This window comes from Alligator sinensis, unplaced genomic scaffold (genome assembly GCF_000455745.1).
Source record: "Alligator sinensis unplaced genomic scaffold, ASM45574v1 scaffold260_1, whole genome shotgun sequence".
Classification (NCBI taxonomy): domain Eukaryota; kingdom Metazoa; phylum Chordata; order Crocodylia; family Alligatoridae; genus Alligator; species Alligator sinensis.
Window position 1 is genome coordinate 895,419 of NW_005842431.1, and position 23,399 is coordinate 918,817.

General features: G+C 47.0%; 1 protein-coding gene across 3 annotated transcripts in view; it reads right to left on the reverse strand.

Annotated features, from left to right (window-relative positions):
- COG4 (component of oligomeric golgi complex 4) overlaps positions 1-23,399 on the reverse strand; it is a 33,000-nt gene that overhangs the window by 7,050 nt on the left and 2,551 nt on the right. The window contains exons 2-14 of one of the 3 annotated variants that reach the window (XM_006030241.3): positions 23,140-23,222; positions 21,975-22,089; positions 21,427-21,601; positions 16,526-16,719; positions 15,684-15,789; positions 13,967-14,124; positions 13,211-13,269; positions 9,749-9,882; positions 6,999-7,117; positions 5,071-5,237; positions 4,035-4,200; positions 1,892-1,954; positions 396-512 (exon numbers count right to left, since the gene is read on the reverse strand). In XM_006030241.3, the coding sequence (XP_006030303.1) occupies positions 396-512; positions 1,892-1,954; positions 4,035-4,200; positions 5,071-5,237; positions 6,999-7,117; positions 9,749-9,882; positions 13,211-13,269; positions 13,967-14,124; positions 15,684-15,789; positions 16,526-16,719; positions 21,427-21,601; positions 21,975-22,089; positions 23,140-23,222 (1,656 nt within the window). Of the gene's footprint in view, positions 1-395; positions 760-1,891; positions 1,955-4,034; positions 4,201-5,070; positions 5,238-6,998; positions 7,118-9,748; positions 9,883-13,210; positions 13,270-13,966; positions 14,125-15,683; positions 15,790-16,525; positions 16,720-21,426; positions 21,642-21,974; positions 22,090-23,139; positions 23,223-23,399 lie in introns of those variants that run through there. The other 2 variants (XM_025211805.1, XM_025211804.1) reach the window with 2 other exon arrangements.

Consider the following 23,399-nt stretch of genomic DNA (forward strand, 5'->3'; position numbering starts at 1 on the left):
TGCCGTGGTGCCTTATGAAGAAGCAGCTACAAATGCTGCTATTAAAAATACTGCTACTTTAGCTGCCAAGACAGCCTTTCTTCAACTAACAGCAATAGTAGAGGGAGCCATATTCTTCCTGGCTCTGCACCTGGCATATATTATTCCTCAGCAACCAGAATACATCCCTCATATTCAGACCAGGGTGTATGCTCCTATGTCAAGAAGACATGGTAGCTCCCCTCAGCATCACCTTCCACCAGAGTGACTGAATTCAAGGTTAGAGCTAGCACAGGCCTGGTGCTGAACCAAATTCATCCTCTTTTGATGACATCTGAAAAGCAAGCCTGGTTTTCTCTACCTGAGGGCACCACACAGACAATTACAGCCTGGCTCTAACAAAGCAAGAAGCTCACCTGCAGGAGGTCTCTGAACTTGTTGGATACTGCAGCCATGTCAGAGAGGCAGCTGTCAATCTTGGCCTGGGCTTGCTCGCCCCCAAAGCCTTGACTAAGCAGCTTGGAGCAATCACTCTGCAGGACAAACACAGCCATAAGCAGACTACAGTTTATATATAAAGGACATTTGGAGCTCACTGCATTCTGCTTTGAGAATGCAGACTCTTTGGGATGGAGACTTTTTTTTGTTTGTTTGTTTTCTGCTTGCCTGGTGCCCAGTGCCATGGGACCCCGTTCTATGACTGGAGCTACTCCCATGATAGATCCTGCAGTAGCACCTCATGACCTCCCCTCTCCCCGCTAAGGATATGGATAGTAATCTCTAAGAGAGGGATAAACAGAGTAGAGGTGAAGCAATTTGCCTAAAACCATATAGCAGATCAGTGGCAAGGCCTATAAATCAAACCTTCCTCCTCTTCTTGGCTTTTTTGTTGTTTAGAATTCTTCTATAATCTAAAAAAAAAAACTTAGAACTTCAACAAGATCATCTCTGGCCTGGATGTAGGCTTCAGCCAATCAATCTTTTTTTTTTCCCCAGAAAGCTACAAGCCCAAGTCTCCTCTCCTGGGCCTAATACATCAACAGCACAAAGCTCTCTTACACTGGGATAATTACTTTAGTAGCACCTCAGAGCTACAGTCATAGACCAGGATCTAGCTGTGCTAGATGCTGTACAAACAAGAGGCCTTTCTGCTTTGGAAAGGTCAATGGAGCTTTCCCCAGCATGTAGTCTTACAAGCTGACTGTTGATATCAGCCTCATGTTTGGGGTGGGCACAATTTTGTGCGCGTTTTTATGCCATCTAAGTACTTAACTGAATCTGCAGATGAGTTGCCTCATCACCCAAGCTTCCCTTATCCCATTTCTGCTTTCACAGTCTCTGACTTTCATCACATTTCTCTCCCTATATTCATCCCAATGACCTATCCCTAAACAAAAAAATGCTGACTAGCACAAACACATCTATGGAGAACACACCCTTCACAGGTCACTTAGGTCCATATTTAACATTAATCAACCACATGGCCTTTATGAAACATTCTTCTGCCTTTCTATGAGCCCACACATTGTCTTTCTTGCATCTGCTAATTGCATAATCTCTTTAAAGGATAAGTATCCTCCCCTCTGCCCCCAAACTAAGGCCTAATGACAGCTAACTACTGACATGCTTTAGGGAAAAACAGCATCTAATTTGTTGGCATGCTGGGGGGGGGGGGGGGGGTCCCACCCCGGATGTGGGGGGGGGGGGGGTAGCAGTTCCATCCAGATCCCATTATTCTATGAATTGATTCACCTGATGATAGAGTTAAACCAGCAGAACAGGTCACCCCAAGCCAAGACCGTGGGTAAAAGGCTAAATTCACTCAGTAGAAACCCTGAATGCTTGCCCAGCTGCATAGGCAAGGAGATTTGAAGCCTAATTATGGGAAGCCAACAAAGAATCCAGAAAATACCTCCAAAGTCTTCTTTAGGGTCATGATGTTTTCACTGCAGACTTCTACATTGTTCAGGGTCACCTGGGAGTAAGAAAGCAGCAAAATCCACTAGAAATTCAGTATGTAAAATTACATACACATGCATGATAGATTTCCCATGATGTCCAATATACCCTCCCCACACCGCAGTTTGAGTATTAGCACATTCCTTCATTGCAGTTTGTCACACTGCAGGACAATTCAGCTGTATGTTTGAGGGAAGAAGCTACATTGACGTATGGTCACTGGATCACAGCAAACAGAGCTGTGAACATCCAGATCTTGGGGTTCAACACATGAAATACTGGATAACAAATAACGGTCCATAAAAGCAAAGATGAAAAGCAATTCCTTCATATCTAGGTAGGAGAGGTCAGCAATTCTCCTGCGCTTAGAAAATCCTGATTAGAGCATCAGCTCAAGTGACATTCTGCTCTTCACCTGTTGACGCTAAGCTAAATGTCAGTGTAATGCCAGGATTTCATGTAGACAGGAAAATGAGATGGGTTGACAGGTGAATGAGGAGCTCCAGTGAGAGTACTGACATTTTAAGCACTTTGCTAGAAGAAAGCCAGAGACCTGCCACTGTGAGTTTAATGAAATAAAGCACCAGGTGCCTCAACCTCTCTTCACAGGTGCCTTTGATTTTTTTTATCCTGCACTGAAATTCACGGAAGCTAGATGTTGCCAAATGAAGCAGATCAACTGTGCCAGGTTGTGTCCAACACAACCAATCCACTTCATTGGGCAAAACACATATCCCCCTGCCTGTTGATACTGTGGGACAATGGATGACATTTTCTCTTGGGGGTTAAGGGCACACAGTGTGCAGGACCAGGCAATTCCTATGCAGGATGAGGCCCCTCAAGCCATGGGAGCACCTATCCAGTTTTCCCTACTCCCCAAGATATGCACCCAGGATCTGGGACCTTCAAGCCTCAAGAAACACCTGCCCAGTCAGCTGGAGAGCATGGACAGCTCTGAGCTGTGGGTGCTAGTCCACCATAAAATAAACATGCCCACCACTAAGCAGTGGCACAAGTTGATATCAACTTTGGCATGGCCACTATTTGTGGCACAATAAGGGGTTGGGATGGTTGCTGGGCCTTTGAACCCATAGCAATTTTTATGGTGGCACAAAGGTGATGAGCAACAGCTATTTCCACCCTAAAGGGGAATCACTGAAAGATGCAGCATTCTCTTTACAGAGTCTCTTTATTCACAGTGCTGCAATGTATTGAGGAGTGTGCCTGCCACACAACAGCTCCTAACCAGCCCCATTATTTAGAAGTTGGCAGAGGCCTTCCCATGTAATTCTGCTCAGCACCAATTCAGAGCAGTGTTGCCTGTCAGTGGAAACCCCTTTCAGAGCTAGATGAGGATTGGATCAGCTGCAAGGACAGTCATTCTGTCAGCGAGGTCTCCCATGACCATGTGAGGTTTGTCCCAGAAGCTCAGCAGTGGTTATCCAAAGGGAAGGAGGCACAGGAGTAAATGGAAAAGAGAGGGGACCACTATTGAGCAATCTCATAGGGCTCATACAATTGTTGCCTGCAGAGGTTACCACCAGGCTGACGCACACACACAGGTGGCTGCAGGGCTACTGTAAACAGTACACCTGAGAGACTTCACAGGCCAAGCGAGGTGCAGTTGCCACCTTTAAAGAAGGGTCTTATCAAGGCAGATATTGGAGCTAGTTCTTCTGTTCAGTTAAATCAAAGAAAACCCTCCAGAAAAGTTTCCCATCCCAAACTGTAAGCTCTCAAAATACCTCTCTGCAGAGCAATTTGAAGAAAGGCATCAGTAGCAATCCTGGACCAGAGTCACCTTCCCAGTCCAGGGAAAAGCTCTGGACCAACAGCTTGTTCGGTGGCTTCTTCCCTGGACTGGTATGATCTGGGAGACTTTCTAACAAGAGGTGAGGCTTTAGCTCCTACTAGGAATTAAAAATCAGCATACCCCAATCCCAGCTCTCCATCCCCCACCATCACTCAAGCCCGTGAGGCAGACCCTCAGATTGCAGGAACTCTTGATATTCAAAGCCCTTGCCCCATATCATCCAGGACTCTGGCCTTCCCTCTACCCTCCTCAATATTACACCAACAAGGGGGGGTAAACCCACCAGAAAGGATTGCTTGGCCTCATCGGTGCTTTCAATGCCTTTGGTATCAAATTTGCCCTGTTGCAAGCTGCTGTGCATGATGTTCACTGCACTGGTCACACCTCGCTGGAAGTCCTGGAAGGTGGTGGCTGGAAAACCCAGCTTCAGCTTGTTGTACAGAACCTCCCTGAGGGTAGAGAGAGCATCGTGTATTTTACTAAAACTAATTAGTCAGGCGGATGGTGCAATGCTGGGAAGTGGCCAAGCTAGCAATTGTACAAGCACTCTTCTCTGCCCAACGCTATCAAAGTAGCATGACCCAGCTCCCTTCTGTTCCCTTCACAAGCCAGGATCTATGCACAGCAACAGGAATCCTATGTCAAACAGAAGAGACTTGAAAAAAACCATCCAGAAGCATCCTGGGCTCTCATCTAGATATCTCATCCCTCCTCCCAACAACCCGGTGGGAGTTATCACATGCTTGCATTTGCTGTCTATTCTCCTAATTGGATGAAGAACAGGAGCAGGCCAACCTCTGAACGCCTCCCACTCTGTCCCAGTTCAAGAGCCTCAGACAGCCACTAGAGTCCTGTGGAACAGCAGTCCCAAGAAATTTCATGGGTAACATGGAGGTTACCTGGAAGTAACCAAGCAGGGGCTGCATGAAGACAAGCTACATGATTTATTTTCAGCCCTTGTGCCCATTTGCCCCTTCTAGCCCATTACTACTACATGAAACCATCCTGTGCCTGCTAGAGGAGGACTGATCAAATTAGGCACCACCTAGCTTCATGCCTGTTTTCCACCAGCATGTTCCATGAAAGAAGCAAGATGGCTGTTAGAAAGCACCCAAGGTCCTCTCTACAGCAAACAGAAAACAGTGGTAAATGCTATCTATGTTCGCCAAGTATCCAAGAACAGCTCAGCATTAGGTTGAAGTGATTTATGGTCATTTGTGACAAGTCTTGTGTAGCTCATCTTAGCTACTCATCTTTTTACATTCCCTGCAGGGACTTGAAGCAGCGCTGGGCTGCGTGCCAGCAGCCTACCTCGTTACCTGAAATCGGACTCCAGCTCTGTGGTGGAATGGTTGATCATGGCACAAAGGCAGTCTATGCTGGAGCTGGATAGGGCACGCCCAATGCATTTCTTCACTATGTAAAATACATCATCCACCATGCTGGAGATCAGCTGACCTTTCTCATACATGTCCATGGCAACAGCCTGATAGAAAAGTAAACATGTGGCAGTGAACTCAGTAGGTAAAGAACCAGCAGGTTCAGAAGTCACCTAGTAGCTTAGACTTCCATTCACAGCTCAGTTCCAAGCACAGGTTCCCTCCTGACACATCCAATGCATCTGGCTAGGGTGGTTAGGGCAGGTGACCACTACTTTGCACCAGTTTTCCCCTCTGAAGCCATTAACCTCTGCTGTAAGCATCAAGCAAGAAGAGTGGGGTTGGCTTACACAGTCCACCCAGCCCAGCACCCTCAAGTCCTTATTGCCAACTCTCCACAAGGCAACCTAATATATTGGTGATAAAGATTAGGGTGAGATTGGTGGTCTAGTAACATATGATCTGTCATGAGGGTCAGTTACGTGCCCTCCCCAGAAGCCAGGATGTCAGACATGCCTGGCATTATGCAACAGATGAACTGTTTGGGCTGAACAGTAGTCAGGAGAAGGAACACTGAACTCAATTGCTGTTATGTGAGCAGGGCTGTCCAACTTCTGAACAGCGGGGGCCACATGCCATGCAGGCTGTGGACCCTGGGGCAGCATTCTGTATGGGCTGGGGTCCCCCCTGCCATACCAGCAGCCTGAGTCCTGTGTAGGCCATGCAAACAGCACAACTCTTTCCCCTGCTTGCAACACAGTGTGAGCAACCTGGGTCTTCTTGCTGCATCCACAACATGAGCAATATAGTCTGTTTTGGCCACACATGCAGCCTGGGCAACCTGACCCTTCTCTTGCCACCCCAGCAGCCAGGCTCTCCTGCTGCACACTGCCCTCCCAATGGACCGACCCCCAAGGAGAAAAGAGGAGGATGCCAGAAGAGAGAGGGAAAGCCTGGAGACCCTGGTTACTGCAGCAGCAGGAACCATGGGTGTGCACTGGCTGGGCAGGAACCCAGGGGGTGCATGGTAATCTCACAGCCAACAGGCCTCCAGCTGGCCAGGCTTGCTATGTAAGCAACAATGTTAATCACCGTTCCCAAATAAGGGCTCCTTGGCATACCACTCTCCACACAGGAAGGTAACCTGGGGAATGACACCTTCTACCTCTAGTGTCTTCTATTCCAAGGAATCCACAAATCTTACAAGCTATGCATGGAAGAGTCACTTCACTCCCTAGTGACCTATATTCTGCACCTGCTAGAGCAGTACAACAGTGCAAGAAAAGAGCTTAGTATAGAATCTGATAATGGCCACAAGTGTTTAGAACCATGGTTTCACATCCCATCACCACAGCAAGTCCTACAGCAACACTGATTGGGAACTAGGACCATGACAATCTCAAAACAGAGTGTGCTCATGTCAACAACTGCTGAAGCACCTCAGCTTTTCCTGTGAAGACTAAGTACCAACAAAGCAGAGCCTTGCTAAGCTACAGAATCTGGCCATACCACTCATTAAGTAGGGCCTGCCTACAGGCCATAACCAGCTAAGCATCCATTATTCCACGTTACTACTGTGGGGAACATTTGGAAGTGAAGTATGGAAAGAAGTTTTTCCAATTACTTCTGTATATTTCCCATGTGATATTATTCCTAATGACAGGCAGGGTGGATTGCTCACTTCTGGGGGCCACAGGCTGAAGGGGAACCTCAAGCACATGCCATACACAAGAGATGACTGTGGGTCTTTCCTTGAATGTCAGGACAAGATTGGAGAGCAGGTGAACAAATGAAAAAAGCTCCCCTTTGGACTGGAAAATGCCTTTTCTATGCTGGGCTGCCCCAAGAGGCAGTGCTACAGGCCCTACCTTATTGACCGTCTCTCTCATGAAGTACTCCTCCATGGTGATGTAATAGCCAATCAACTCTTGCATAGTGCGACTCAGTAGGCAGTTATTGAGGAGCTTGTCCAAGTACTTCTGATGTTCTGAAGAATGCGAGTCAGAGTTACCACCACTCGGTAAGAGCTAGAAAGTGCTTCCACATTCTCACCTCTGTGCCTGTAAAGAGGCAACTGCCACCCACCTGAACAAAACCCAGCAGGTGTCCCCATGTAGAAACCCTACTGTCTTTGTACTCTACACAGCTAAGAGCCATGATTAAAAGAAAGGCAAAAAGAACCACCATGCTGCTCTGGATGTAACCTGTTCTGCTAGAAGAATTCTTTGGAGCATTTGTGCTCTCGCATTATTTCTCTGCTCCTCACATAAGTATTCTTGTCTCCAGTTAAGACAACATCTCTTTTAGGGCCTTCTCTACAATGCTCTGTAAGTGTCCGTGGAAGTTCTTTTTTCCCGCTTAGCTAATTTGTTCAAAGCAATATTTTTTGGAACATTGATATAAATCATGGTGTTACAGTCCTTTCTGCAAGGGTCATTCATTCTATAAGGCTTTTGGAAACCCTCTCTGATAGCATCAATTCCAGTCCAACATTATATAACCCCAATTATTACCTTTCCACTAGGGGTGCACCGATAAAGATTCTAAAGGGTCGATACCAATGGCCGATAATTATCGAACCATACTGGCTCATACCAATCCGATTGCTGATATGCAGCCGGGCAGCTTTGAGAACAGCATCCGGATGGTAAGTCTGTTGTGAGGGAAGGGGTGGGAGAAGGGAAGGGGCGGGGGGCAGACCGAGGCCCCTGCAGCGAGGGAGGAAGTGGGGCTGGGCCCGGGACAAAGCCACGAGCAGCTTGTCCAGGAAGCGTGGGGTGCAATTCCTGCTCGGGGGAGCCATGAGGGACATGTGCCCCACTGAGCACGGGGTGAGGGCAGGCTGCTGCTGTGGGCTAGGGCCGGGCTCTTCCCAGGAAGGGGGCTGGGCTGGGGCTGCACTCAGGGCGGGCAGTGACTGCACCCAGCCCAAGCCCCACTCTCACTACATGGACCTCAAATCGTGCCCCCGCTTCCCTCTCCATGTCCCTCTTCCCCCCTCTCCCCCGCCCAACAGACTTACCAGCCAGACTCTGCTGCTGGGCTGGCTGTGTACACACTGCAGTTGCATATGCACACAGCATTTAATCAGCGACTTTATTAGCCACATAAGCTAAAAAAAATCCAATTGCCGATAATGTCAATTTTCCTTTTATTGGTGCTGATACGATATGGACCAACATATCTACTTTCCACACAAACAATTGCTGGAGTGCCCATGAGGGACACTACACAGGCAGAAATGGGAAGAGAGGTGACCCAGGCAGTCCTAACTGAAAGTAATAGTGCCCAGTAGAGGTGCACTGATATATCAGTTGAGTATTAGATTGACACCAGTAAAAGGAAAATTAACATTATCGGCTACTGGGTTTTTTTGGCCATTGTAACAGATAATGTTCTCTGATAATTAATTATCCTGTGGCCTCTGGACACACCCTCACCCCCTCACCAGTGGGCTGGGCTAGAGCGGAGCAGCTGCCACTGTGTCCTGGGCGCTGATGCAGTGCAGTGTGGACTGAGGGCTGGGACTGAGGCTGGGACTGAGGCGGGCGCTGTAAAAGGCACATCTCTGGCTTTCAGTGACTGGGGCGGGAAGAGCCCAGCCCAGTCCAGCATGACTTAACCTGCAATGCCCAGGGGTCTGTGCCCCAGGGGCTGGATGAAGAGCCTGGCAGGGACCAGGGCAACTGCTCCCCCTGCTATGTGCAGCAGGGTCCTTCCCATGGCTGGAAGGAAGCCTCTGGGAAATGGAGGGGGTGGCCCTCCAAAAGCTACTCTAATTAAAGTGCCCAGAGACCACCCAGCCACCAGCCTCAGGCTCAGGCAGCTGCCCACCCCCCCAGGTTGAAGGGCAGGGGCTGCAACTAGCATGGGGCACTTTTCCATGTCCTCTGGAAGTGTAGCGTCCCTAAACTTATAAATGGTGGTGGGAGCGCTAGAACTACAGCTTGTTCAACGAGCTTTATTACTAAATAACTGTTATCAGATCGGTCAATATGGCTGGTTAATAATCAGCTATCCGTATCGGCCAAGAAAAACTTTATCAGTGCACCCCAAGTGCCCAAATGGCACTCCCCTCCCTCACCATTAAGATGTTGCCCAAAAAGTTTGTGAATCCTTGCTTTCAAGGATTAAAGCAGGACATGATACCAGACGTTTGCCAGAGGTAAACAGAGAACCCATCTACGTGGTTAAGGGCAACAGCACCATGCCAGGGACTGGGCACCATCCCTGAACACTGCTTTTGACACTGGTGACAAGAGTCCATCTCTTGCATTTAAGTGTGAAATGCAATCCCTCCAGCTGCTGAAGCTGACAGCAAGTAACTGAAGGTAAAAACTGAGCTCTAAAGCATCTATGAGAAGAGCCTGACTATATCTACTAGTCAGATTTTCTATTTTCAGTGTCATTTAGCCCTCCAGCCAGTGAAAGACAAGGCCTGCCCCAAGAGATGGGTCACTGAGGGATCACACTATGCAGGCAGGCACTTGGCTGCATAGCATGCAGTCTGCAACATGCTACAGCATACTCTACTCCTACCAAAAAACAGACAAATCTAATCAGTGGGAAGCTACAGGGGAGTAAAGAGCTAGGCAAGCACTGGCATTTGAAGCATTACCTTGCTTTACCTCCTCCGAGGCCATGGAGTCTCCCACCTCAAAGTCAGAGATGATTCGTCTCTTGATGAATCTGAGGTACAGCTCGCTGCGGGCATTCATCAAGGTGACTTCAGTTAAAATGGGGTCAAGTTCCCTGCAAGGGGCACAGTGAGAATCTATGTATCAAGCCCACAAAACAAAGTGCGTGGATTTTCCTCAAGCAAGCAATGCACACAGTTGTTTTGCTATAGGAACATTAATATCTACTTCCACCAGAGCTGTGAATGCCAAAGGTCAGCATGATGACAGCCATCTGTAAGAGGCTCCAGAGGGCCAGCCATTACTTTAACTTTTAAAGGCATTTCAAAATTTGTTCCTTCCCAGATCTGCTTCTACCCTTAAAAGCTCCCCTGACTGACACACCAAGTTAAATGGAAACACATCTCCATTATTACAAGTAGCAGCTGAACAGAGGAATTACCCCAGAGAATCAGCCCAGAGGTCAATCTGAGTCCAATATCTCATCTCCAACACTGGCCAGCAGAAGAAGTTTTAGAGGGGTGTGCAAGATGACAGTAGTGGACAATTACAGAATTACCTAACCAGAGCAGAAGCTTCTTCCTAACCAAGTCTTTTAGTACCTAGCTTATGTGCTGAAGCAGAAGTGAAACTCAACTCTCTTAGGGATTGTTACAAGTTACTATATTCAGAATCACAAGACAGCTCCATGCTCAAGCAATTTGCAAAGACAAGCACCACAGATGTACAGAACACATGCCATGAGGAAGAGTACATTCATCAAAAAGTTCTCCAAAAATAATTACAAAACAACCCCCATTTTGCCGGTAGTTGTGATAAACATCAACAGGTTGGATGAGAGAAACCATACTAAAACTATAGTAGCAATAATTGCGATCCCAGCTTGGCCAGGTTTCAAAACTCCTGGTCACTATTAACTCCTTGGGTGAGTTTAGCTAGTGTTTGTATCTGTGAATAATAGGTCTGGTTCATTTCAATTCAGGAAATGCACAACTGGACCTGCACGTAAAAAAGCAGAACACCGACAGGGCAAACAAAAGGCAACTTTTCATTTAAATGAAAAATGGGTCTTGTTACTTCTAGAGCCTTTTTGCCAGCGTAGGCAAAAGGGTTTAAAAAACAAGATATAAATAAAACCTTTTAGTCACCCTGGAGCGCTACTAGGAGGCACTACTGTCTTCATTTTACTTAACAGCAAAAGCCCAAAGAGAGTGACTTCCTTATAAAAGGCTACCCACAAGTCAATGCACTAAATGATCAAGAACAATCACAAAAAACTCTTAAAAGTCAACCTATATACTGGCATTTTTCTTCTAACACATTTCCAGAGCACATGCTGCTGTGAATTCTTGGCATGCTTTAAATCATCTTTCAAGCATTTTAAACAAAAAAGAACGACGAAACAAAGAACTGCGGTCTGTTAGGGGAAAAATGATGCAACAGAATTGCACAATGCAGATACGGTTGTTGGTTGTAGCTGTGTTGGTCTAAGGACACAGGCAGATATCTTTTATTAAACCAATTCAATAGTTGGAAAAATTGTTCTTGGCAAGCTTTTGGGCACAAACACCCATCTTCAGGCATACGGAGAGTCTGTTGGTGTTGTGTACACTCTCCTGGGTGGAATAGAAGTCAAAATGCAGGTCTGAGAAAATGCAAATGCATGGCAGTGAGGATCAGAGGGAATGGGAAACAATAGGTGAGAGACAGGTAGGTGGGGGCAGGGAATGTTGAACTGGTGAAATGCAGACAGGTTACCTGGGGTTATCAGATGGCAGGCAGGTTATAATGTGCCATAAATCCAATATCTATATTTAGTCCATGGATGGATCTGGAAAGATTGTGTCATACCATTGTTCTCTGGAACCTATACGGAAAATCATCAACCATTGCAACCCATACTAGAAGAACCAATTCTTAAAGAGATCTTTCCAGAACCACCCATCCTACCCTTTAAACAAGCACCGAACCTTGCTAACCTCATCACCTGAAACAAACTTCCTATGGCCCAAAGCACACCGAATGGATCCAGACTATGCTGGGACAATAAATGTAAAACCTGCTAACACATCTCCACCAGTCCCACAATAACCACACCCTACAACAGAACCATCACCATTCCTGTATCTTATACCTGCACCACCAGAAATGTAATACATCTTATCCAGTGCACTAAATGTCCCGATGGAAAATACGTAGGAGAAACCAAACAACAACTGCGTACCAGAATGAACACACACCAAAAATCTAGCAAAGACAAAAGTACCTGTGAGGGCACACTTCTCACAAGACAATCACTCCCTCTCTACTCTCTCAGTTCTAATCCTCAAAGGGAACTTACAAAACACCTTTCATAGACAAGCCTAAGAACTTCACTTCATAAGTCTACCAGATATGAAAAGATCAAGGATTAAACAGATGTTGGGATTTATGGCACATTATAACTTGCCTGCCATCAGAAAACCCCACGTAACCTGCCAGAATGTAGCTGGTAAAATGCAATCACCAGTTCAACATTCCCCACCTTCCCCCCCACCCCACCTACCCGTCTCACACCTATTGTCTCCCATCACCTCTGATCCTCAATGCCACGCATTTGCATTTTTACAGACCTGCACTTTGGCTTCTGTTCCACCCAGGAGACCACACAAAACATGAGCAGACTCTCCCTATGCCTGAAGAAGGGCATTTGTGCCTGAAAGATTGCAAAGAATAATTTTTCCAACTATTTAGATGGTCTAATAGAAGATACCACATTTACCCAAAGAACCTTGTCTGACAATGCAGATAGGGCACAGACCAAACACAGAGCTCAGTCCCAACCCAGCTGTTGAGTGGTCATGCAGGAGTCACCTCATCTCATGATGTTTCAGTTTCACCACCTGTAAAACAGGGATGATACACTAGGAGCAGTGAAACTCAGGCCTGACTGGCTTGGGAGCCACAGTCAGTGTTAACCAGGTCATAACAATCACCCCAAAATAGCTAATGTGCCCCAATTCAAAAGACAGAAACTAGAGTGCACTAGTTAACTGCTAATAATGTACAGTGCATGTGGTGCGCAAGTCATGATTGCAGGAAAAACAGACCCAATATATCTTGTTAAACAAAACTAGGTAACATTTTCCGTGAAGAGCCACGGTCTAAATATCGCTAAGAGTCACCACCCTTCCCCATCAAGAGAGGGCTGACAGAGCTGCAGATCAGGGTTCAGCCTTCTGCACTGTCATACTTAGTATATCAGGGAAGTCCGAATTCTGATACTGTGTAATAAAGCAGCACCGAGGCTGCCTTGATAGATTATAAAGAGGTAGTAAAGAGGGATCTAAATAATATTTTATGCTTTGGTGACAGTAAGGCAACTGGAAGATGGAAAGAGCTATCTAAATGCTAAACAGCATTAACAATGGAAAGCAAAAGAACAGGTAGCTTATTTGATGTACCTTGGTTCAATTTTTTCTGTAGCAGAACTTCTCATCATGCTGTTCTGAACCTGCTGGAACTGCAATTATGAAAACAAAGAGCCATCATAACATTCTCCTTTAACTTTGTGTTAGACACCTTGCCAGGTCCTACATTGCTGAAGAGCTGCTCAGGAAAGCCCAAGCTTCTGCACTAGCCCTCCAGCAACAGAACTTAGTGCAGGGTTCTAGTCATGATAGCATCCATGGTGTCCAACAGGGAAAGCAAACTACAACACGGCTGTTGAAGAATGGTGCCAGGAGGGAGCAAATGGCACATTATAACTGAGTACACCCCATGCTATTGGTTATGTTCATACCAAATCCTGCTCTGTTTTGTAAACAAGAGTTAAAAGCTGCTGCTAGTGCTCTTCACTCTTCAAAGGATCATCTCCGTTTCCTCTACTATCACTTCAGACAGCCACTTTCCTTCCATGCAAAGGCACCCCCCACCCCATTCTCCCATGTAACCCATCATTATGGTTACAGATTAATACAAGGTTGTCTCCACTGACTCACAAGGCTGAGCACTGCTGCCTTTCCAGCACGCAAAGCTTACTGGTCTGCAAAGTGAGGCATCAAGATCATGGGACCAGGCTTCCTAAGATGTAGTGGCTGAGTCCTTATCACTCACTCTACTTGTACAGGATTATGGGATGTTAGAGGATCACCAAGAAAGATGAACAGAGCTGGCTTTTGGCTGAAGGCTGTGTTGCCTACACTGCAAGTCATGCTTACCTGCCGGTGATAGTCCCGCTGCTTGATGAACTTGTCCACCACCTTCTCCACTTGCCGGTCACATTCCACTTGTAGGTGTTTGATCAGGGTGTACAGTCTCCCCAACCCATAATAGGTCTCCACGATGGGCTGGTGGGTCTCCACAATGCGAGCGATTCCTGCAGAAAGACACATGGTAATACTGTTTATTCATGGCAGAAAGACCAGAAAAAGCCTTGTCCCATCTTCACTAAGCCCAGAACTGTAGGATCCCAACAAAGGGCCTAAGCAAGAGTAGTCATCACTTCCCCAAAGCAGCAGCTCAGAATCTCGAATGGGATCCTCAAGGTATTACCCACCCCTTCATTTTGCAATGCTCTCTCCTGCCCTAGTATTATGCCTCCATCCTCTCCCCCTTCACAGAACTTTCAGCCACCCTGTGGAAGCTACAATGCAATCCAAGCAACACAGGATGCAGGTGACCCATGCCATAATCTGCAGGTGGAAAGCTTTTCACACAACAAACTTGCAGCTCCTAAATCATCACCTAAGTCCAACCAGAGATTAAACCTCTTCCAAGTCCAGTTTCAATACCCCCTCACCTATCACACTACAAGTTTACACCCTGGGAATCTCATCCCAAGGCAAATTGCACTTCTATTCTCTCTCCAGAGAGCCACCAGCCAAAGGAAGACCTCTCTGAGGCGAACACTCAGCCACAAGGAGATACATCTTCATGTTCATTTCCTTCACATCAGCCATCAGCTCCAACACCCTGTAACACATTTTCCCCTGTGCCTGGTACCATTGCCTTGAAGATGCATCCTATGGGCTTTCAACAGGGTGAAAGCACAGGAGAGGTCCAAGCACAGTACAGTGACCTGGTAGCAGCACAGTCTGGAATGATAACAGAGGTAATGGTTGACCACTGTGGATAGCTCTATTCCTTCCCCTGTTGGGAATTCCACACCATGCACCCTCCCTTCCTCACTTTCAGAGAGCACAAGCTGCTCTGCTCCTCTCCATCTCTCCAAAGAGTCAGAAAGGGGAGAGAGAGCAGCTGTTTGGCCTTACGAGCAGGGATTTGTTCATATGGCCAGATGAAGCTGGGGAGCTGTATGCTTGTAGGCTTCGGGGACTAACCAATTTATCTGAAGAGAGTGAAGAGCAGGAAGGGAAAGGGGAAGTTTCAAGTCCCTTCTAAGATCCATCAACTGCAGAGAATCATCTAAGGCAGAACTTGTCTCTCACAGTTATGCTCTGGTTCAGTCCTTTAGGTTGAGCAAGATAGGCTGGATGAGAAGCCATGCCTCTAAGGAAAAGAAGCCAGCTGGTCCTTTACAGTCCATCTCCAGCCAGTCAAAGGTAAGTCCTAATGCTCTCCTGGCCAGAAACAAAGCAACCAAATCACTGCTTCAGATTCAATTCTAGCAGTACAAAAGGGAAACAAGGCTGTTCTCTTCTCTTGCCACTACAAATAAAAGCATACAAGTCATCTGGCCAACTTTGAATCAGGAAAAAAGGGATGGAAGTGACCTCAGGTAGTCCCCCAGTCCAATCCTATTCTCATCACTGTCTAAACCAAGTGTTTGTTTAACATGCACTTTAAAACTTTCAAAGATGGAGATTGCACAACCTCTCTAGGTCCCTTTCTAACCCACCACCTGTTCATCTTCAGCAAGGATTACTTCCAGCCTACCAACCAGTTGAGATATTTGCCAGGCAGGGAAGGAATTACCTTCGAAGAGGAGTGTCAGTGTGTCTGCAAAGATAACTGCGGCCCGACGGTCGCTCATGTCCGTCCCCATCACCAATAACAGGTTCTCCTCTGCTTTGTTGGCAACCTAAACCACGGTGGAAGCAGTCGATTGGTATTGTTCTGGCACAGCTCTACCCTTACCAAGGGGACAGTTGTCCTCCTGCTCTATGCAACCCTTCCCTTTTACCTATTTTCCCTCTGTGCACAACTACTGTTATATCCCTCCTGAGGAAAGGGACACTGAGTTTCCAAAGCAGATGTCAGACAGCAGAGAGAACAGTTTAAATCTTAAACAAAGCCCAGTGCATCCTGCTGTGCTACACAAATGGGATGCACTTCTATAGGACCAGCTCCAGCAGCTGCACATCTCATTAGTGAACGAAGCGACAGGCAACCTAGCAAATACCACCCCCCCATATGTGAGGTGAGGTCTCTTATAGCCCAAGCAGCACTGTAGAAAAAGAAATTGTTTCACAGTATATCTCTGTTCAGCTGCTGGGAACCCAGAATTTCAGGCAAATGTAGACAGACCACATTGCTCAGGGCCTGAGGACAAGCTGCAGGGTGCTTGTGAAAGGGATCAGTGTCCAACTGAAGGAAGGACAAGTCAGAGATTGGATAGTACGGAATGTAATCAAATGCCAAAAGCCTATACCTTGTAGCACAGGCAGAAAAAAGCTGAACAGAACTGGGCTTGTTTCAGAGATTAAACACCCTGGGGCCAAGATCTCCTTTCTCAACACCCTGTGTCAGTCAGTGGGAGGAGGCCAGGGCTTGCTCTCAGGCCACCCCAGTCACGCTGGTCCTGCAGGGCGCGTTACCTGTTTGCAAAGGTACTCAGAGAACTTGCTCAGCCCCTCCTCATGTAAGCCCAGCAGAGGGAAGATCTTGAAGAAACGCTCCACCTGTGGCAGATCTCCCTGCTTCATAGCTAGGTCAAATTTCTCAGTTACAATAGTCTTCAAACGCTGCTCTGCCTCCTGCAGGAGCTTCAGGTTGGCATCAATTATGCTGCCTGTTCCCAAGTGAGACAAGATACAGAAATCATAGTATCATAGTACTTAGGGTCTTAAGGGACCTAAACAGATCATCAGGTCCGACACCCTGCCTCGGGCAGGAAAGGATACCAAGGTCATTTCACCCCAGCCAAATACCTGTCCAGCCTTCTCTTGAAGACCCCCAAGTAGGAGAGAGTCCCACCTCACTTGGGAGCCCATTCCAGAGCCTGGCAGCCCTAACTGTAAAGTAATGTCTCCTGATGTCCAGCCTGAACCTTCTCTCTAACAATTTGTGGCCATTATTCCTAGTAACCCCAGGTGGTTCCACGGGGAACAGAGCCTCCCCCAATTCCCACTGGTCCCTCCTGGTGAGTTTGTAAATGGCCACGAGATCCCCTCTCAGCCTTCTCTTTTGGAGGCTGAATAGGTTCAGGCCCTTTAGCCTCTCTTCATAGGGCCTGTCCCATTGCCCCTTGACCACGTGAGTGGCCCTCCTCTGGCCCTCTCAATGCTAGCCACATCTCTCTTAAAGTGCGGCGCCCAGAACTGGATGCAGTACTCCAACTGCAGCCTGACCAATGCTGCATAGAGGGGAAGGATCACCTCCCTGGACCTGCTTGTCATGCAACTGTAGATGCATGACAACGTGCAGTTAGCTTTACTGACCACTTCCTCGCATTGGCGACTCATGTTCACCCTGGAGTCAACAATGACTCCAAGATCCCTTTCTGTCACCGTGTTGACAAGAAGGGTGCTCCCCAGCCTATACGTGTGTTGCTGGTTCCTTCTCCCTAGATGCAGTACCTTGCACTTGTCTGCATTGAATTCCATCCTATTTTCATCCGCCCACCTCTGTAATTTGTCTAGATCTAGCTGGACTCTGTCCCCCACCTCCAGGGTGCCCACCTTGCCCCACAACTTGGTGTTGTCAATGAATTTGGGCAGCATGCATTCCACACCCACATCCAGATCCCTGATAAAGATGTTGAACAGTACAGGCCCCAGGACCGAGTCCTAGGGGACTCCACTGCCCACATGCCTCTAGGTCGAAAATGACTCGTCCACCACCACTCTTTGGGTGTGACCATCTAGCCAATTTGCCACCCATCTGACTCTGTAGATATGCTCCTTGATAATTTTCTCAAAGGTCTGCCCAAGGACCAAGGTAAGACTGACTGGCCTATAATTGCCAGGGTCCTCCTTTCTCCCCTTCTTGTAAATGGGGACCACATTGGCCCTTTTCCAATCCTCTGGTACCTGGCCAGTGCCCCATGAGTGCTCATAGAGCTGTGCCAGGGGCCCCGCTATGACCTCCGCCAATTCCCTCAGTACCCTCGGGTGAAGAGCATCTGGATCTACTGATTTAAACATGTCCATCCCCTCAAAAAGTTCCCTAACAAGGTCATCCCTGACCCTAGGCATGGCAGTGCCTCTCCTGGGTCCATCGACTGGCCTATAATTGCCGGGATCCTCCTTTTTCCCCTTCTCGTAATGAGGACCACACTGGCCCTTTTCCAATCCTCTGGTACCTGGCCACTCCCCACAAGCGCTCATAGAGCTGTGCCAGGGGCCCCACTATGACCCCTACCAATTCCCTCTGCACCCTCGGGTGAAGAGCATCTGGACCTATTGATTTAAACACATCCAGCCCCTCCAAAAGTTCCCTACCTAGGTGATCCCTGACCCGAGGCATGGTGGCATGCCTCCTGTCTGCAATTCTAGGGGGGGAGATGTACCGGTCCCTGTTCAGAAATATAGAGGCAAAGAATTCGTTAAAGAGGTCAGCTTTTTCATTTGCCACAATCACCAGATTGCCAAGCCTATCCTGTAGAGCCTCCATGTTACCCGGTGCCTTCTTCTTACTTCCTATGTATTTGAAAAAGGACTTTTTATCATTCTTAATTCTGGGTGATAGCCCTAGCTCCATCTCTGCCTTGGCCTTGCTAACAGCCTCCCAGCAGTCCCGAGCAACGAAGGTGTAATCCTCCTTGGTGATAGCCCCTTGCTTCTACTCTTTGTACACCTCCTCTTTTGCCCTCAGGCATCCCTGGATGCCTTTGCCAAGCCATGAGGGCTTCTTAGTACTTCTGCCCCCCTTGGTGCATAGTGGGACTGATTCCCTTTGAGCTCGGAGGATCGTCTCCTTGAGGAATAACCACCTGTTTTGGACTCCCATCTCATTGAAGCTCCGAGACCCCAATGCCTCTCCTACTAACCTTCTTAGCTTACAGAAGTTGACCCTCCTGAAGTCGAGGACCTCTACCATGCTGCTTGCTTTCCCCACCCTGCACTGGATAGTAAATTCCAGCAGGTGATGATCACTGTTGCCCAGGTGGTCGAGTACCCGCAGACCCCTCATCAGGTTGCCGCCTGTGGCAAGGACCAAGTCCAGCAAGGCATTTCCCCTAGTGGGACTATGCACCTCCTGGGTTAGTTAGGTGGAGGCCCTGTATCCCAGCTAGGAACCTATGTGAGCAGTCGGACCTGGCTGACTGCTCCTCCCAGCAGATGTGTGGGTAATTTAGGTCACCCATGACAACCACATCCCTTTACAGCCTCCGTGCACTGACCTGAGAATTCCAGGTACAGCTCATCCCCCTGGTGAGGTGGTCTGTAGTAGATACCCACTATCAAGTCCCTTTCCCCATGCTCCCCTTGCATTCTTACCCACAGTGCCTTGTTTTGCCCCTCCTCTGATCCCATCCTAATCATTGAGGACGTGTATTGCTCTTTGACGTACAGTGCTACACCCCCACCTCTTTTCCCTACTCTGTCTTGCCTGTACAGCCTGTATGCCTCCATGTCCACTGCCCAGTCGTGGGTAGAATCCCACCAGGTTTCCGTGAGCCCCACTAGGTCTGGGTTTTTGCTAGCTAGCAGGAGAGCAAGTTCCTCCCGCTTTTTCCCCATGCTTCGAGCATTTGTGTAGAGGCATTTGAGGCCTCCTGTAGGTCCCGAGACTGAGAACACCAACTGCCCTGGTCTCAAAGTATGTACAGTTCCAAAACAGCAGTTAGAAGGTCAAAGCCTAAGAGGGGGAAGGCACTCAACTAATTTTTTTGATCCCCAAATGCCTGCCAGAACCTGAAATCTAAAGGCTATAAGGGAGTAGGCATACACATTATGTATACAAACATACTTCCAACTCAGAAGGTATCACACTAAGATTATTAGAACCCCCTACCCAAAAGTCTTAAATCTTAGAAGAGTTGCCAAGCTCTTGTGAATGCATATAATTAGTTCCTTCAGCTCTTAGCTACTGGCCAATGCTCTAGCATCCACCCTGAAGGGGCATTCCGCACACTCCACTGATACTCCAATGGAACTCAATGGTGTGCCTAATCTCTGGGACGAGAAGGCTGCTGTCAACTGAAAGACCCACTATGTTTCACTGCTGGTTAAATTCATCCAGACTCTTCAGTAACTCACTTGCTCCAATCCAGTGACCACTCTATGCATCTAAAAATATGAAAAAAAAGATGCCTGTCCTCCAATGCACCAATAACACTATTTAGCAAACAGAAGTTGAGGTAGTTGTATTATTAAGTTATACTCTCTGCCAACCAGAGCTCAAGCATGGATGCTATACAGCAGTGGTTCCCAACCTTTTTAGACCATGGACGAGAAGGGACTGCGGACCAGCATACTGCAGACAGGAAGTGGTTGGCTGCTGGTCCACAATATGCCAGCCATTTTTTATACTCATAGTTGCCGGTCCGCAGTATGCTGGTCACTTCTGGACTGGCAGCCAACCCTTCGCAGTCTGGTACTGGCCCATGGCCCAGGGGTTTGGAACCTCAGCTACACAGAAACAGCCTTATTGATTTAACACTCAATAAGAAATTTTCCCAGATGAGTAGGAGACTAACACATTCATTTCTGTCCTGTACTAGATTCAATTTATAAACAAAATAAAAACATAAATACTGTGGAGTCTTGAGCCCTTCTGATTTGCAGTGTCACATCTGAAAGGTTTTTATTACTAAGAACTACACAGGAGAGCTTCAGCATTTCTGCTGCTCAGAGCTTTCTCCAACCATCCATGTTACAAAACCGACCCTACTTTGACATATTTTGCTGCTGATATTCAGAACTGTGGGAGAAGCGGGACATCTGACGAAAATCATCTTATTCTGATGGTTCTTGGGGAAAGAACTGGCAGATACTAAGGCTATTCACAACAAAGGGAAGTTAGGATGAAACAGAGTAGTAAAATCATGCCTCCACTCCAGGAGCCAGGTATCAGGGTGCTATAAAAGCAGTGATTCACTATATTGTTCCATTTATAACTCAGCCTTTGTTTGGTTCCAAACGAACCATTAAAAATCACACTACTTTAGGGTATGGAAAAACACATACTTGTCATGACTTCAAAAGTTGGGGGAGAGGGGGAGGAGTGGAAGGAAAGGTTATGCTTTAATTGTATCACTACAGGCTCATACACACAAGTGCAGCAAAAACACTCCAATTTTAAACTTACTTCACTCCAGGGTTAAAGCTAGGATGGTTCGCTCCCCACAAAAGTATTCACCCAGACATTTCCACATAAAACCATAACCTGACATAGCTGCCAAACTCACTTAGTAATAATATCCTTTCTTAACACACTCTTTGGATCCAAGTTATCCAACCCTGTTGTGTGTCATAACCTCTAAAAGCAAGAGCCCTCAATTTACCTGACTAAACAGCCACACCATCAATACCAATGCAAGGATTTTACCTACCCTCCTTGCCCTGTCGACTGAGCTCAATGACTGACTTGTCCAGAGACAAGTAGCGGTGGATATGAGCTGCTGCTTGCTCATAATCTTCATTTCGCAGAGCTGTTTGAACCCCATCCATGCAGAACTTCAGGTCCAAGATGTCATCAGCTCTCTGGATGGCCTGATAGAGGCGGTTCTGCAAGAATAGCAGTTGAGATTTCCTTCACCTAGCTGGACTAGAAAAGAGAGCTATACAGAAAAGACAATATAGCCAAAGGGAAAGAAAGATGTGAGCCATGGAGTAAGGGGTTACGATCACCTTGTCCCAGACAGGACTTCAAGGTCAGCAGGGTGCTGGGTGAGTAACTTGGCGTCCCTACGTAGCTGATGACTTGAAAAAATCATGAGAATCCCAAAATTAGGTTGGAACTCAAAGGTACAGCATATAGAACCAGACTATAGGTCTCGCCTTTATTAGGAAAGAATAGCCTACAGAAATCACAGGGGCTACTCCGCACACTGAAATCTGCAGTCTCCAGTATTACAAAGCTCCCACTCCGTCTAGTTACCTTGGCAAGATCAAGCTGTCGGACTTTGCTGCTGACATTCTCAGCCAGATTCCAGGTGAAAGTGATCATCCCCGCCAACTGCCTGGCATCCCCCTCAATCAGTTGCAGGTTGGGGCTGGAAACACACATGCAGATAACAGGTGATACACAAGAAAAGCAGATCTGAAGCAGCAAGGCATTATACATAATCCCCCATCTTGTGCCTGCCAGCACCAGTCTTTTAACTCCTGTCAAAGAACATGACAGTGGCAGGAGTTGAAAGTCAGATCCAAGAGTCTTATCTGGAAGATAGCAGCACCAAAGGGCCTATCTACCTAACATCTCTCTTACTAGCAATAAAGAGGTGAAAGGAACTACAGTAAAAGCTGTTATCTGGCATCCCCCAGGAATCTTTGCCCTGGGCCGTGGGCCAAAGAAGTGGCAAAGAAAACTCAGCTCAGGGCAGTGAAATGGGAAGTCCCCCGGAAGTGGAACTTCCAGTTTCACTTTTGCCACATCCCTTGGATGCCGGTTAATAGAGTTTCCGGCTAATAAACTGCCGGTTAACACAGCTTTTGCTGTAGATGTATAAGTTTGTCCTTTTTTAGGGCAGGAAGTGTCATTTTGTGCTCTAGAATCCAAGCTTTTATTAAGTATAAAGCTCCAAGTCTTATGATTGTAGAAATAACCTATGCATTGAACTCTGCAAATAGATTCATTTGTATATATCCAAATCTACAGACAACCTGAAACAACATATTTGAAGGGGCGCATTGTTCACATTCAGAGATGTTAGTGCTAAAGCCTAATACCAACAATACCCATTGGGAATGACAGCTCATTTTTTGACATTGTAGGAGAGCTGCAAGTATCATTACCTTCATTTATCACAGTGACTCAAAGAAAAGATTATTCTATGGCATCTTTCATGTCAAAGCACTCTTTAAAGGGAAACGGATTTACTCAGTAGTGAAAAAAAAACCCACCAGCATTTGTGGTATAATGAAGCAGCTGTTGAACAACATAGGGTAACAACATACAATAATTTAAAACTAGAAGGAAAAAATACATATGCATTTGAATCTAGGCCTTTTTCCCCCCAAGCAACCCCCCAAAATACAAAACAACTGAAGAAAAATAAAAAGCAGGGTATTGTCACTGAAGAAGGACTGATGTGTTTACTAACCCCATGCGATGAAGAGCAACCATCTTGTTCTCTATGGTACCCTGTTGTTCCAACAGGGCCTCCAGCTCTTCTTCCACCACTTTCTGAAAAAGAAAGTGGTCCTATGTCACTTTATGACACTTTCTGGCCAATCACTAATGTCACTAGCTTAGAAGCAAACCCTCAACATCAATGTAGGAGTACACACCAAGGAGGGCTTCTGAAAACTCAGCTAAAAACACAGTCTGTCAAAAGCCCCAGTGTTCCATCTTAATCTGGTT